Source organism: Ammospiza nelsoni, chromosome 7, assembly GCF_027579445.1.
Source record: "Ammospiza nelsoni isolate bAmmNel1 chromosome 7, bAmmNel1.pri, whole genome shotgun sequence".
Classification (NCBI taxonomy): Eukaryota; Metazoa; Chordata; class Aves; order Passeriformes; family Passerellidae; genus Ammospiza; species Ammospiza nelsoni.
This window is the reverse complement of record NC_080639.1, coordinates 30,814,020-30,829,421: the sequence shown is the minus strand read 5'-3', so window position 1 is coordinate 30,829,421 and position 15,402 is coordinate 30,814,020. Positions and strand designations below refer to the sequence as shown.

Genomic DNA, 15,402 nt, shown 5'->3' with positions numbered 1-15,402 from the left:
AAAGAACCACTATTACAACAGTAATTTATTTTGTGAGAATGTTGAAAAATGAAATTACATCAAGTCTGCATATTGATCACTTTATTAAACTGTTATTTGATGCACTTTGAATGTAAAATATTCTATGTTATTATTAGCTCATACATGACTTATCAGAAATTCAGCCTGATGGTGAAAAAAGGAGGTTCCTGAATTCTCTATCCCATCCTCATGTATTTGATACTTCAAAACTGTGCAACTTGTATTTTTCCACTTCAAATTGAAGATCATAAATTCCCTGCTTTGTTGGGAAGGATTTGGTCACATGGTTTCCATTTCAGTGGCAGGAATGTTGGTGTTGCTCTGCAGAGCCCCAGGCTGTTAGCTGTGCCTGGAGTCTGAGCAGGAGGAGCTGAGCTACGCTTGCTGCTGTTCAGGAGGATCAGGGGATGCTGCAGCCACTGCTTTTGGTACCTGAGCTAGCTTTGCTAGCTGTGAGACTGAGATTTTTTTACAATATATTTTTAATTACAATACATTATTATATATATATATATTACTCTGGTAAATGTGAAAGACCTATAATTCCTCTAAATTAGTTGAAATTATTTTATAATTAGCTCATTTTTTTCCTCTAAGCAATATGACAGCGAGTACATAGATTTTAAAAAAACTTGCCTTCCTCTCTGCTATTTCAGAAAATCTGATAAAGCACAGCAAAAGTAGGTTACTCTTCCTTTTTTTTTTTTTTTTTGCCCTCTCTCAAAAGAGGAGTATTTCAAAAGGGGATTAAAGCTTATAAAATGTGCCACTGTTCATTTTGTAGATGTTTTTAACTCTGAAAAACATCAGGTATGTAAATTTACCCAAATACAGCTATAAGGTTAAAAAACTTTAATGTTTCTAAAATTCACGCCACTGGTAGCACAATAAAAACCCCTGGTCTGTGAACCCAGTTTGTGTTTAAAATTCAGAAGCAGATGGGAGATCTCTCTCCTGGAGTGTAAGATGTGCTGCTGGAGCAGGATCAGGACATGACTCTGCAGGCTGGGAAGGAGCAGTGGAGTTTCCTGGAATGCAGCCTGGTGTGAAATGCCAGTTTACAGGAGTTCTGTGCGTCTATAGCGGTCATCTCCACACAGGTATAAAAAGTCAAGTATCACAGAGAGTTTGTCACTGTTACTGTTGCCCCCTCAAAATATCAGCAAGTGCACAAGCTGCAAGCTGAGCCCTGGGTACATCTCCCTGTCAACCTCCACTTCTCCCCTCTCAGCTGGTTCAAATTAATGCTGAGGACTTGCTGAGAGAATCTGATGCTAACAAAATTGTCTTTGGTTATTTCAGAGGTTTTTTTTCTGTATTTTAAAGGAATACAGTAAATTTAATCAAGGTCAGATTACTATTGAGAATTCCTAGTGTCCCAGATTTGAAACAAACAATACACCCATCCCAAACCCCTTCTCCTTTTCCCCATCCCTTAAACTGTTTTATTTATACATCTGATGAACATTCTTGTGTGTCTGAGTACAGTAATAGTACCTATTTTTCCAAAGAAGCTTCTACTGGGAAACTAAATCAAGGAAGGCCTAAATGTCCCAGAATACAAAATGTTTGTGTTTGAGGGGAATTATGGAAATCCAGCATTTGCCCATGCAATTGCATCTAACTGCTCTTGGATTTTTTTAAACTATGATTTGTCTGTTTGAATTAGTTCTTTGATTTTGCTATGTGTTGTGCCATTCTAGAAGTAACTGTAGGCAAAACGTTGAGTTCTATGTGAGATATTTAGCTCTGTTGTAGAAATTACAAGGGGAACTGTTTTCAGTCAGCAAGAAAATAATTATAGGGAAATACCCACATTACTAACTCAAATGAAATAATGTTAAGTTTTACATTTGCTTCCTATTCCTTAGGTGTAAGTTGAAATTAAAGGCAGATGTTTTTACCCCCAGGACAAGGGAAATTAAATACATTCTTTGCTGCTTTTACAACAAGTGTCACACAACCTGTTTCTCTACTTCAATTGCTGTGGAGTGGACAGAAGTCCCAGGAAGGTGAGAATTCAGCCAGGTGAGGAGAAGGGATCTCTACATGTGCTCTGGGTGGTTCTGCAGGCACATGATGAAATCCTGGATTGATCGACCCTCGTAGCAGATCTTGTAGATGGTCGTAAATAATGGAAACCTGAAAGAAGCATATAGGAATTAAAATAGTTTTAAAAGCTTATATGAACATTTCTATTCCATTTTAATGGAAAGAATTTTTTTGTTCTGTTGAAAGTGAAAAAATTCTGTCTCTCTTTACAATATAAGTTTAGCTTGGGGCTGCCTTTCTTGGAAGACTACTGGGCGAAGAAGAGGAGTTAAAAAGGGGCAAATAATGGGTGTGACAGCACAGAAAAGCTGTTTTGGAAACAAAGTACCTATTCAGTATTTTTTATTTAAAAACAATTTTGAATTGCATATCCTCTTTTCCTGCTGTGTGGAAAATGGATATATTATTTGCAGTCATTACTGGTATCCAAAGGACTAAAAGGAATGAAAATGTCTAACGATTTTCTTTTCTTGGCTTAAAGGATTCTTTTCCCTTTACAAGCTGTCTTAGTCATTATGTGGTAAAAAATGAGTCCACTGAATGACTTGGAGCTGAGCATGTAACAAAGGGCAATTATAGGATAATTATTAGATCAAGCTGTGATTTAAAGCTGCTGTCAAAATGAGCTTTCCTTTTCCCTCTCATTTTTGAAAGATGTGGCAACTTGAATCTTCTGTATCTGTTCCAATTTTAATAAGTTTTTAAGGATTCATTTAGCAGTGTTTGATTTCTCAGTACTGCTGATGTATGAGAGGAAATGGGACGGAGGGAAGTCTAGCTTTTCTTCTGTGTAACTTGAGGCAAAGGTTTCAAATTATTTATAATCTTACATCACCCCAAGCAATTAAAGGTACTTTTTACCTTTACCTTTTTACCTTTGTGGCACTAAAGCATTGGTATTAGCACACATTACCTTTTCAGTGCATGTAAAAATCTTTGATTAGGAATATGATCCTGGAATTTGTACTGAGATAACCAAATTCAGGTTTGCAATGAGAGCAGGACTGCTGCAAGCTGCAATGCTGGTGTACTGAGAACAAGAAACCTTTTGGCCCATGAATCATGTCTGCAAGATAATTCTGTGTACAGCCTGAAATCTTATTTGGGGGATGGGGATGTCTGGGAGGCTTCTTTACATTATAATTTCTTTGTTTCCTGTGTATGGGCCATTCACTTAAGGGTTGGTGATGATTTCTGTGGGTCCCTCCCAACTCAGAATATTCTGTGATTGTTTTCCCTGCTGTTCTAATATTTGATCTCACATTACTGTATTAGGCACTAACAGTATGAACCCACTCTATCTGTGACTTGTTTCTTCTAACAATGCTCAGCCCTTCTCCCATTCAACTGACCCTGGCAATGAGGAGTCAAGCCATGCTCTAGCGGGGGCCCACAATGTAGACAGCTATTGTTGCAGAAATGAACAAGATAATTAAACACAAGTACAGTTAAGAAGGTTATTAATCACTCATAATTTGTTGTTGTTTTTGTTGGTTTTTTTTAAACTCAAAGCACTTACTTATGGAGCAAATCCTTCTGTTTCAGAATTTTGTAGACTTCAGCTGAGGTCTGAGGACCTTGCAGCTTTTGTCCATTCAGCATCTCCTTTTCCAGCTCCTCAATGGACTAGAAGAGAGAAGACTGATTACTTGGGTCAGAGGGGCAGCAGTTATCAAGAAGGTAAACAATTAATGATGCCTTTGTAAAACACAGAAGGACTTCTTCATGCGTTAGTGTCAAATATTTAAAATCCTCCTTACTTTTCCTGTGCGAGCAAAGGCTTCTGCTACTTTCCTGTTGCGTCCCCCGTAGCAGGTGGTGATGAGATCAGCCACCCCACAGCTCTCCAAGAAGGTGGCTATTGACACTGGCCCCTTGCAGAACATCTTGGCAAAGGCCACCATCTCCATGAGGCCCAGGCGTATCACTGCTGCCTTGGTGTTGTCGCCGAAACTCAGCCCGTCGCAGAACCCCGCGCCCACCGCCACGATGTTCTAAAAATGGGCCCGTGCAAAACACATGGGGGGAAGGAAACAGTCAGCCAAGGTGTGCAGCTTACCAGCATGCACTGAGCTCCACAGAAACTCCACAACTCTGTCTTCATCAGAACAAGGGTTAATTTCCAATGGCCATGAGTTTATCTTATGAAGAAACGGGTCAGATAATGTTGAGCAAAAGTCACTGGAATTTTAGAAGATTTTTAAGTATCTACTCTTACTCCCATGGGCAAAAACCAAAGCAGTGTTTTATACACTAATATTGCAATCACATAGCCTGTATGCAATTAGTGTTTTGTTTTCCTACTAGTTCCAAGCTGGATCTCACTGACCTTTCTGTTTAACTATTTAAAATATCCCACACAGAGTCATACCATTCTAGGTTTTCTTTGTGGGTCTCTGATTTGAGCAGGCATGGATTCTATGAAGATGCTGCAGTAGATAAAATTTTGGGCTTACCTACAAATATCAGTAGAACTGCCCTTGTCTATAGCTCTAAACAAATCTCTCAGGATCATAAACATCTTCACAAGTCCTCACCATTGTTCAGCATGCTTCCCTTCCCACCTTCCAATTCATAAGTCCCTAAATAAATGTAGTTCAGTGTGTATGAGTAATATGCCACTTAGTGCTACTATTGGCATGTTTGCTCCAGACATGTATGTACCTCAGTGTTTAATTTTTCAGGTTGTTTTGGTTTTGCCTCTGCTAAAAAAAACCCAATTATTTCAAGAAGTGTAATGATTTATCATAAAACAGTAAAAAATTCTCCTATCTGTTTCTGCCCCACAGAGTTCTGCTCTGTTTGGTTTTGTATGTCAAAAAATTTTATTTTTGTATGTGAAGTTAAACAGAACCAATTCTTTCCTCATCAGTCACCCACCTCCTCCACGGAAAAGTGAATTATTGAAGTATAAATGACTACATGTATTAAGAAGTAAAAAGGATCACATGCTGAAGTCACTTTCAGTTCATATAAAAGCAAACTCAATCTCACACTATTGTCCCCTCCTTGGAACGTGGTGACTCTGGTGTCATTTCTGATCCCACCTGGGATCCCCATGTGGACATTGCTGAATGCCACACAGACATGCTGCCAATACAGAGCTTTGCTTCTGATGTGAATTTTCTAGCAGGTTACTACTTAAACCATGGACATAATTATTGGTGGAGCTAATCTATGTAGTGAGAGTCTTTGTTCCATGTGCTCACAACACGCAGATAAGAAAACACCATGGACTAAACTCTGCTCTCAAAAGCAGATATGCCTCTGGTAAAATAAAGATAAAAATACAAGTACTTTTAAATGCTTTACCTGCAGCTGCATTTTAAAAAATTTTCCTTTTTTTCGGGGGGAATTTATTTCCCAGGTTGGAAAATTTATTTCCCTGGTTTATTTTCCAGGTTGGAAAACTGGCTCATGAATGATGCATCTTGTCTGCACTCATTCACTCACATGGTGACAGGACTCAAATTAGACCCCGTGGCTTACAGAAGACTCAGGTGAGGTTAGAATTTGGTCCTAATAAAATATACTGAGTTGAAAACACTCACTTTTAAGGCTCCACAAAGCTCCACTGTATCGGAGTCAAGCACCACAGTAATCCTGAAATTGGGGGTCTGCATTAATTCTTTAAAGATTTCCCCTTGAGCTTCATTTTTGCATCCTATGGGAAAGAAGGATGAAAGAGCACTTTTACAATGTTGCAGAGTGCACACAATTCACCTGAAATAAGGTTCTAGGGACTACTTCAGCTTTTGTGATCCCATTCCCAAGGGGTTGCTAAACCAGAGATTTGTGCAACAGCAGTTTCTGCTGCTGGATGCCAGTGTTAAGTGTAGGCAACTCCTTGGCATTGATCAATATTGCCTAATGACACTTTAAAGGGCTTAAAGGTAGATACCTCCTAATGAATCTTTCTGCCTGAGAAATCTTGTACAACCACAGACCTTACAAAAGACATTATTTACAAACTGCTTCCTGCAGGACAATGGTATAATTTCTGCTTTGAAAATGTAAACCTGTGTCACTGCTAAGTAGTATCATGGGACACAAATTACTATTGCCCAGTTACAGGGGTAGTAGTCCCAGTTACAGGGGGACCAAGAGATGATGAAATGGAAGATTGGCACTGCTAAAACCTTTTTCCTGCAAACTCTACAGATGTCATGTATCATGTTGTTACAGTGTTCAGCCAAGGAGAGCCCTTAGTGCCAAAGGAACTGAGGTTTGCCGTGACCCAGTGAGCCCATGGCCAGCTGGGCAAAGACCTTTGAATAGAGTTGCACTTAAGTTTTGTGCAAGATAGCTTGATTTCCTTCAGGGTAAGCTCAGCTGTGAGTTTTACTAGCCTGGGGCACCACACTCTGGTAGCTTAGAGGTTTCTCACCATCTCCTGAGAAACTTTAGGTTTGCTCTTCTTGTTCTTCACAGTACCACTTCTCTTTGAGGTGGCTGTCTCTGGACTGCATGGCTTTCCATGGGGACAAAAATGAGGGGCAAAGCTCTTTGCACAGTCATCATCACATCATGGCTTCAAACCAGGCCAGGAGAAGTTAAATTCCCCCCAAGAGAATTAATAAATCAACTCTCCTAATCATGTCTAGTCCTAGTTGTGCCTAGGTGCTTATTCAGTAACAAATGCCCAGCTGGTACAGTTACACCATTACTATAATATTTGCAAGGCAAAAGAACATGCTTGCAACACAAATTATTTTTCTTTTGCCTTTACTAGCTATGGAGGGATGTAACTTTAATTTTGACTGGCTCTGAAAATGTCTGAGTTTTCAAAACTACTGGATGAACTTTCCAAATCAGGTCAGACCCAGTCCTGGGAGGATCTGAGGCCGTGTCTTGGCAAGCAGTCCAAGTGGGAGAGAGGAACAGAATGTTACTGGGTTTTCTTTTCCAAACAAAGAAATTTTAAGATGAAGAAACACACCTCTGGGAGTGTGAGCACATAGGAGCTTCTGATTACACTTCTTTATCTAGAGTGCATTGTGTAACAGCTGATGTATTCCATATTGAGCTCTACAGACACAAAAGTGGCTCTTGCCAACTCCTACAGAAACAGGATTAAGCTGTGATATTTTCAGTGGATTAAATTAACTCTCAGCACTGAAACCCACTGTCAGTTTGGATCTGATTCTTTCAGCACCAAATTCTCTGGAAATAATCCTGGCTCCCTGAAGGAGCTCAGCAGGCACTGCTCCATTCAGGGACCACCTGGGACCAGTCACATCCCTCTGCTTCTTCCAGAGGTTATCCTGCCACAGGTGACTTTAAACCCCAGCTCTAATTGGCTCTTTGCAATAGTTACCAATGGTGGTTTCACAGAACTTCTCATCAGCCACTTCTTTGGCTATGTTGGCCCCCATCAGCACACTGATCTCTATCTTCAGCTGCTCTCGAATGAGGTCAGAGATGAGCTTCAGGCCATCAGGACCCTCATCAATCCCCTGAAAAGAAGACAGTTAAAGCCAGGGTATTAGAATAGGAAAATGACAGCAGTAGAGCACTGGCAAAGCAGAAGGTGTTTTATTGCCTGCAGCTCTCTGGTTTGAATTTTTAAAAAAAGGGTCTTAAAATCACCAGTGTTAGCCATTAATACAAATGCTCTGGGTTTGTACTTTGGTAACTGCAAATTCAAGGCAAACTCAGGGAGAAGGGGTGACAGTCAAGGTAATCCTGCAAGAGGCCTCACATGAAGTGCTGCTGTCCTGAGGCTTGCTTTCTTTGATGTTGTATTTTTCCTTTCAGTTAAATTTTTGTAGTACAGGAAAAGACATCTAAAATGAAGTCTATAAGAAATGGCTTTTCTGCAAGATCTAAGTACAAATCAAAGTGCTTTTTGGGTGTTAAGGAGTATACTGAACTGTCCTGGGTTTTTTAAGCTAAATTTGCAGAAATTTCCTTCCTCTCCCCTCTTCCTCTCTTCTCTTTACTGCTGCTTATGAGACAATTTCTATAGAGCAGAAGAGCTGGTATTGAAGTCCAAAACCTTGAATTACATTTATTTCATTACAGTTTTAAGTGGGATATTTCCTGTAATGCAATCAAATAAAGAAGTGGTAAGACTACGTTCCTATGCTTTGCCTCTGGCTTTTAGTTTGACATTCTCTTAAAACATTAATTCCTTTAAAGATTATGACAATCTGGTACCTCTCTAACCTTAAAAAGCGATTTCTCCATTCATGCCAGCTTGAAATTGCTTCAATTTTGCAAAATCATTAGTGTTGTTATGCCATTTTAATGCTGCCAAGAACAGCTTTAGCATGTACTTGGAAGAGGCACTTTGACTTGGAGTTCTCAGTTAGGAGTTAACTGAGGTTGTAGTCTCAGAGTATTTTTTCTGGCAGCAATGCCAGCTTTATGCATCCCTTCCTCTGCCCATTTTCACCTCCATGCTGGTCCAAGTGGGAGCTGATCCAGGCTAAACATGACTGGCAAAAACAGATACTCTTAGCCTGGATAGGTTGCCCCATCCTTCCCTCTCTACAGCCACAAGAGCAGAAGGGCTGGCAGAGCTGGGGAAGATTTAACTCTTGCAGAAAGAAATGCTTGTGTTTATGCAGAGCATGCAGCTGAGGGCTGCAGCTCCTGCCCTTCAGTTGTAGCTGCTTATTTACTCCATTTTGACTGAGTACTGTGGAGACAACAACTTACCTTGATCAGGGAAATCCCAAATGTCCCAGGTTTTATCTGTCCTGCAATCTGCCCACAGATCCGTCCAATAAATTGATGTGGCAGAACAAACACTAAAATATCTGCCCCGTTTGCTGCTTCAGCCACGTCTGGCACAGCCACCTGGGACAAGAGTGACAAACAAAATGAACCCCAGGAATTCTCAGTCCTTGCAAGACACCATCATGCCAAAGCCATGGCAGATGCAATGTAAGTGTCCTTAATTTTAACTGGCCCTGTGGTATAGCTGCCAGCTCTCCACACAAGCAGCTACAGATCTCTTCTGAAATATCCAAAGCAGCTGAACTCTTTTGGGGTTGGATTTTTTATAATTTTTTTATAATTTAACCCTGTGTGGATAATCTGGGAAAGATTATATACTTCATAGATTTGTGGTGTGCTGGGAAGCCCTTTGCTAGTTCAGCTCCTTGATGTGGTTCCTGAAGATGGCTGACCAACCCCATATGATTCTTCTGGAATGAGTGGTACCACTGGGGAGTACAGGAGAAAAATGGGGTAGTGGCACAGAGGCTCTTCTAGAAGTCTTTGTTTTCCATAGGTCAACAGCTGAGTTACTGAGGGATAAACTCTATCAAAAGACAGAGATTATCATCATCTTTGGGTGTATGTCTGTGTTTTAAATATGTAGTAATTTTCTCAAGAGTTACAAAAACCTGTACAACATGCTTAAAAACTACCTAGCTGTATCTTTTTCCAAATGCTGGCATTACTCAAAACAACAATTCAAGCCAGGCTACAGAGGCAACAGCAGGTGAATTTGAGCCTGCTAGAGGCAGTTTACAGTAGGAGCAAACAGCACTCTTGGATGCAACCTTAAGCAAGTGGGACTCCCAGCAAGAAAACCAGAGCTGCTGCCAGCCAGGCTGCTTCTCTGGGAAAACAGTGAAGTGGGAGTAGGGCAGAGGCTGGCAGCACTGCACAGGCTGTGCTCCTGACTCTCCAAAATTCTGCAGAGCAATGCAAGGAAAAGCTCAGCTTGTTTTTTTTTTTTTTTTCTCAGTTGGAGACGGTCTGAGGGTCCCTCTACTGCAACCAGCTGGTTTTTGCTGGTGAAGCCTCAGGCTTTGCTCTAAACAGGATGAGACTGGCCTCAAGGGATGATGACAAAATCTGCTAGAGGGTTGTAAAAATAACAGTGACAAGTCAGTTGTAACCCAGGAGAACTGTGTGCCAAGTTCAAACACTAGGAGTGCAAATATGCAATCACAGCACAAAATGGAATACTAAATATAACCACTCCCCAAGCAAGGAGATCCACCACATGCAGCATTTTAATTTCCCTTTACAACTGCAACCGCTCCAAAAATGTGGCACTACTCACAAAGCAGCAGCATTTGGCAAAATCTTGAACAGCCAAACCCCCTCACCTCACTTGCTTCAGTAGCAGAAAATTATCCAAGGTCATTAATTTAAGTAGAGATGTGTAACTTGGTATTTTAAATGTCCATGAAAATAAATAGCTTATATTTTTTGATGGAATTTAGAACTTTATTAACTACAGCTATCCTGAAATCACCCATGAGCTGATAGCTCATTATTCACCTCCTTTTAAGCCACAGCTCTGCTTTTGATTTTTTTTTTTCTTGAAGAAAGGAGAACAGTAACTTTGCCTGTTTGTCCAGAAGATGCTGTGGGTTTGAAATAGCTCTGTGTAGACAGAATTCTGCCTGCCATTTCTAGAGTTGTGCTGATTTCTGCCAGGGAGGAGGATGGTGTGATACCAGCACAGACACAGTTGGTGTTTGAAGTTGTTCGTGACATACAAGACAAGCAGAAATCACAGAACTGATTTATGTTCCAGGGAGTTATAATGGAGTGAGTTAGATGGAAACCAGAACAAAACAGTGAATTGCTTCCTGATTTTTTTTTTCAGACATTGCCTCCCTTATTAAAAAAAAAAAAAAAAATAAAAAAATTCAGTTTTTTGGTTTTTTTTTTCAACTTACCACATTGTGGGGTATCTTATACCCAGGCAGATATTTAACATTTTCGTGTTCCTTGTTTATGATTTCTGAGAGTTTTCTTCCATTAATGATCTCTTCAAATACCCACATCTTGACAGTGGGATCAAATCTGTTTGACTTCTGGACATTTTTGCCAATGATTCTTGCTATGGCTGATCCCCTTTAAAATAAAATAAAATAAAATAGCTAAAAAGGGAAAAGTACTTTTATTGTGAATTGGAAACACTAGTTACTTTAAACATCATAACTCTTAAAGCCTGTGCTATAAAGCTGTCTAGGTGCTTGCAACATTTATCAGAAAGTTTTATCCCCTGCTCTCCATCAAGAGCCCCTCAAGTTTAAGAACAGAGGAAGTAGAACAGTGGAAAAATGTAACTGCAGTAATGGAACTGAAGTAGTATCAAAGGTTATAGAGCAGGAGTGTGATGTACCATCAATAACACTAAAAATACATTATCTGAGATTAAAATCTCTTGTGGTCCTCAAATAATTCTGGTTTTTATCAAGATCAATAAATGTAAAATAGTCCAGGTGGTAAATAAGTGCTGAGCAACCTTGCTGTGACAGTCTTTGTGCATCTCATGTAAAATAGATGCATCCCACTTTCCTATCCATAGCCAGTTACAATAAGGATTTACATAAGAGCTAAATGATCAGAAAAAAAAAACAAACAACCCTTCAATCTGGTGGTTTCTACTTATTGTTCTAATTATCACTGTAACAGCACCTGTAATACTTGCAGCCTGAGGATATTTTAACCATCCAGTTTACTCATCTTGAGTCATGCTGAGCATTTTTAATTTCAGGTCAGACAATAATTTTATTCCCCATCATCGCTGCAGCCTTGAAAATGCTCAGATGGCAAGGGAGAATTAGAAACCTCACAAAAATATTGGAAGTATTGTTTAATGAACTTAAAATTATTAGGGGAAGAGGGGTGATTATTTTTACTGCTCTCTTCCTTCTCTCCAATTTAATATTACTTTAATCTCTCAAGTATTGGCCACTTCATTAACACGAGTGAAAGAGAAACTCCAGTTGCAGCACTCTTGTCCTCTGGCCCACTTGTAACAAGGAGCATGAATAGGATTTAGCTGTGGTGTGTGTTCTGGAACTGATAAAGTTCTTGGGGATATCAAAGTCCAGGCAGGTCTGTGCTGTTAATGATTCAAAGGGAAACTGCATTGTAACTGACCCTCCTTGGTTCACCCATATTCTTCATGTAACTGGTTTGCATAAGGTTAATTTGCTTAATAACCAATAAGGTCTAATTAATAGGTAATTAAGGTCTTAATCTTTAATGATAAAGAAATCCTGCTGAGATCACCTTTCACTTCACCCAGTGTTGATTATATGCTATTTCCTGAGCTGCTGTAGTGCTTTTTAAATTTAGTTACTTAGCTTTTTGGTTGGTTTGTGGTTTTTGTTTTGGGGGTTTGTTTTATTTTGTAAGGGATGATTTGGTTTGGTCCTTTACAATATTTAGGGAAGTGTTTTAAGGGATGATTTGGTTTGGTCCTTTACAATATTAGGGAAGTGTTTTAACCACTCCCTCATTTAACCTTTACCATAAGAGTTCTGCTGTTTTGAAAGAAAGGCATGCAGTTATATCATATTTTCATATTATTTCTAAAATTGCATATTTTCTGATTCTCTTGCCCTGCTATCAACAGCAGGCACATTCAAAGCTTGAGCTGAGGATGAATTTTGGCTCCACACAAGAAACATGTTTTTACAAGAAAAAAGTTTGGGTTTTTTTTATAAACTTTAGATATAAATATATTGTTCAGGTTGTCCAGCACAACCTGGATGATGAAATTACACATCAATCCTAACCATAAAAATAACTTTTTTAGCTAAGTACATACAATTTTCTGTTGAAAGATGCAGACTCCAGCTCTAATCCCTGAAATCCTGAATGGGACTTGCAACTCTCAGTAGATAAACACAAACCCTCCTGCACCTACTGGCAACCACAAAATGCTGTGCAGCACTTGCTTCGCTCAACCATATCCATGAGCCTCCTGGCAGTGTTGACTTAGCAAGTCCCCGTGACCTGCTGAACTTCTGCAGCTGACATGAGCTTTTGCAACGTTGCTGTGTCACGTGTCAGCCACGATTCTGAGCTGCAGGAAAGCCTCAAGAGCACGGATCTGAACTGCTGGCCAAATATTTATGAGGAACATAAGGAAAAAAAAAATGTTTGCCAAAGGTAAATGTATTTCCCTGTAGCACTAAAACAACCTGTTCTGCCACCAAGGCTATGAATAAGTGTTATTCACACATCAGGGCACAATGCTTATGTCCTCCCTGATGATTTTAGAATTGGTGTATAGGGTAGGCAGCAAGAGATGGGCCCAGGCAGAATGGGTAAGTAGATGGTATTGAATGGGCTGGGGTCTCAGTATCTCTGTAGTATAGCTGAAGTTTGTAGGTACATGTGGAAAAACAGGGAATTTCCTTGAATACAGATCTGAATACAACTAAGTCACTTCAAATGATGTCTCGTGGGAAGGTGGACAGCCTGGGAAAAGCAGGAGGTCCCTGCTTGAGGATATAGCAAGGGAATGATGAAGTTTGTAACTGTGAGCTGACCAAAGGTAAAAAAGTTGCCTTCCAAACATGCAGTCATGGCTGTTGAGGGCTTGGAAGAGGCAAAGAGCTGTTACCTGCACTGGCAAGCAAGGGAAGAGAAAGTGGCAGGGAGAGGGATGCCTTCCCTGAAAAAACATGTGAAAGCAGCAGTTGAGGAAACAAATGATGGGGCTAGAGAAAGCCACAAGTGTGACAATGAGGTCCAGAAGACTTGGCTGTGCAGTTCCATGTGAAAGGCTGTGAGATGTCATGCACAAAGAAAATGCATTGCAGGCAGTGGACTGTTTTTACAAGGCAGGAAGGCAGAGAGCTGTGCTTTAACTCTGCTGTGTTCTCAGCAGCTCACCAGCAACCACTCCCTCATTTATTCACTCTTCTGGCATTACTTCCACCTAGCTGTCAGATATTTTTAAAATCTCAAGGAGCTTGCTCTCCTTGTACAAAAACAATCACCAGAACCTGGAGGCTAGGTTTGCTAATCCCAAATGCATGCACGTGCATGTTGGTCTGTTTGTTTGTGCTCAGTGTATAGAAAGCATAAGAAAAGTAGGATGCTAAGTCCTGTGAGATGGATCTGCTGATCTTACTGGGATCTGTCAGACTCGAGGAGCTCTGGAGACCCGTGCTTTTGTGTGGGCTGGAAAGGGCCGAGCAGTAGCAAACATATTCTTAAGAATGAGGATGAATGGGAGACCTGAACACAATGCTGTGCCTGCACCAAGGTGCAAAAGGACACGCTGAGGAGAATGGAAGTGAAAGGTGCCAATACCTCGTGGCTTTAAATGAAGCCTGTGCCCCGGTTCCTTCAGAGGAACACAAACAGCATCACCACCCCTCTTCGAAGCATCACCAAATGCTTCGATTTGAACTGCCGGGCCCTGCAGCAGGCACACACAGCGACAGCTGCAGCTCCGGGCCTCTCTGGATTCTGTCGCCAGGCTTTGAGCGGCTCACACACCTGGGATGGTGCTTTTCCAGTTCTCATTGACCGGTTCATCTCTCGGGACCGATGGTCCCTGCCCAGGAGCCCAGAAGGGCGGCAGGACGGGGCCGGGGTTGCGGTTTCAGGACCATGGAGACCCCTCGTCCCCGGCCCCACCGCTGCCCGTTCCGCACCTGTTGCGGAGCCCCCGCCCGCCGCGGGGGGAGGAAAAAGGAAACACCGAGAAAAGAACGGGGGAAGGCGGAGGAAAAGGGAAAAACATGAGGAAGAAAAGGGAGGAGGACAAAGGGAGAGCCCCCCCGCGCTGCGGCACTCACCAGTTCCCCGAGCCGACGATGCAGACGCGGAGCGGCGACATCCTGCGGGCTGCGTCCCGCCCGCGGGGCTCGGCTCGGCTCGGCGGGCTCGCTCCGTCCCTCCCGGCCGCCAGCACCGCCCCTGGCGCCCGGCCCGGCCCCCGGCGATGCGGGAGCGGCGGGCGGCGGCCCCGGGGCAGCGCCGGCTCCTCCCCGGCCCCGCCCGCCGCCCCGGCGGATGCTCGGCCGGGCCGGTCCTCTCGGCTGGGAGCGGGGGATTCAGTGCCCTGGAAGGGGAAATGGAGAAAATGGTGCCTTCCCCGAAATGTACGGGGATAGGACTGCGTGGGGAAAGCGGGAAGCCCTGCGCTTCTCGTGGGGTGGGACCTTCCTGCGCATCGGCAGCACCCAAGGTTTCGGTAGGGGGGTAACGTGGCAGAGTCTGGTAGAGGGACAGCTGGGCTCTTCGGGACACTGAGAGACATCTCGAGGTCCCACCTGCCCTGCCCCACGAAGAGTAATGGTTTAAATCCTTCAGTCACATTAGGAACGCACCAAGAAAAGGCTATGAGTGCATTAGCAGAGCCAAATTCAGCTGATAAACCCTGAACTGTCACAGCTCTTAATATGGGACATCAAATACAAGTTGTCTGCAGGGAAGAACAAAAAGGAGTGTTGGTCCTTTTCTCCTACATTGTTTAATCATGCATAACACCCTTCAAAAAACCACATTTTACCTCTCAGCCCTTTAGTACACCCTGTCTCCTCTTCAAAGCATCCTTCTCTCATTTTTTGAGCCAAAGGACTGCACTTGCCACCTCTCCTGCTC

General features: G+C 42.0%; 1 protein-coding gene across 1 annotated transcript; it reads right to left on the bottom strand.

Annotated features, from left to right (window-relative positions):
* Nucleotides 1–10: 10 nt before the first annotated feature.
* Nucleotides 11–15,058, bottom strand: LOC132075773 (glycerol-3-phosphate dehydrogenase [NAD(+)], cytoplasmic-like). The gene is given in 10 exon segments (XM_059476462.1): nucleotides 11–2,163; nucleotides 3,593–3,699; nucleotides 3,834–4,067; nucleotides 5,625–5,737; nucleotides 7,391–7,529; nucleotides 8,737–8,877; nucleotides 10,722–10,899; nucleotides 14,595–14,915; nucleotides 14,917–14,998; nucleotides 15,001–15,058. Coding segments are annotated over 10 exon segments (1,470 nt in total). The 3' UTR covers nucleotides 11–2,066.
* Between the last annotated feature and the right edge of the window lie 344 nt (nucleotides 15,059–15,402).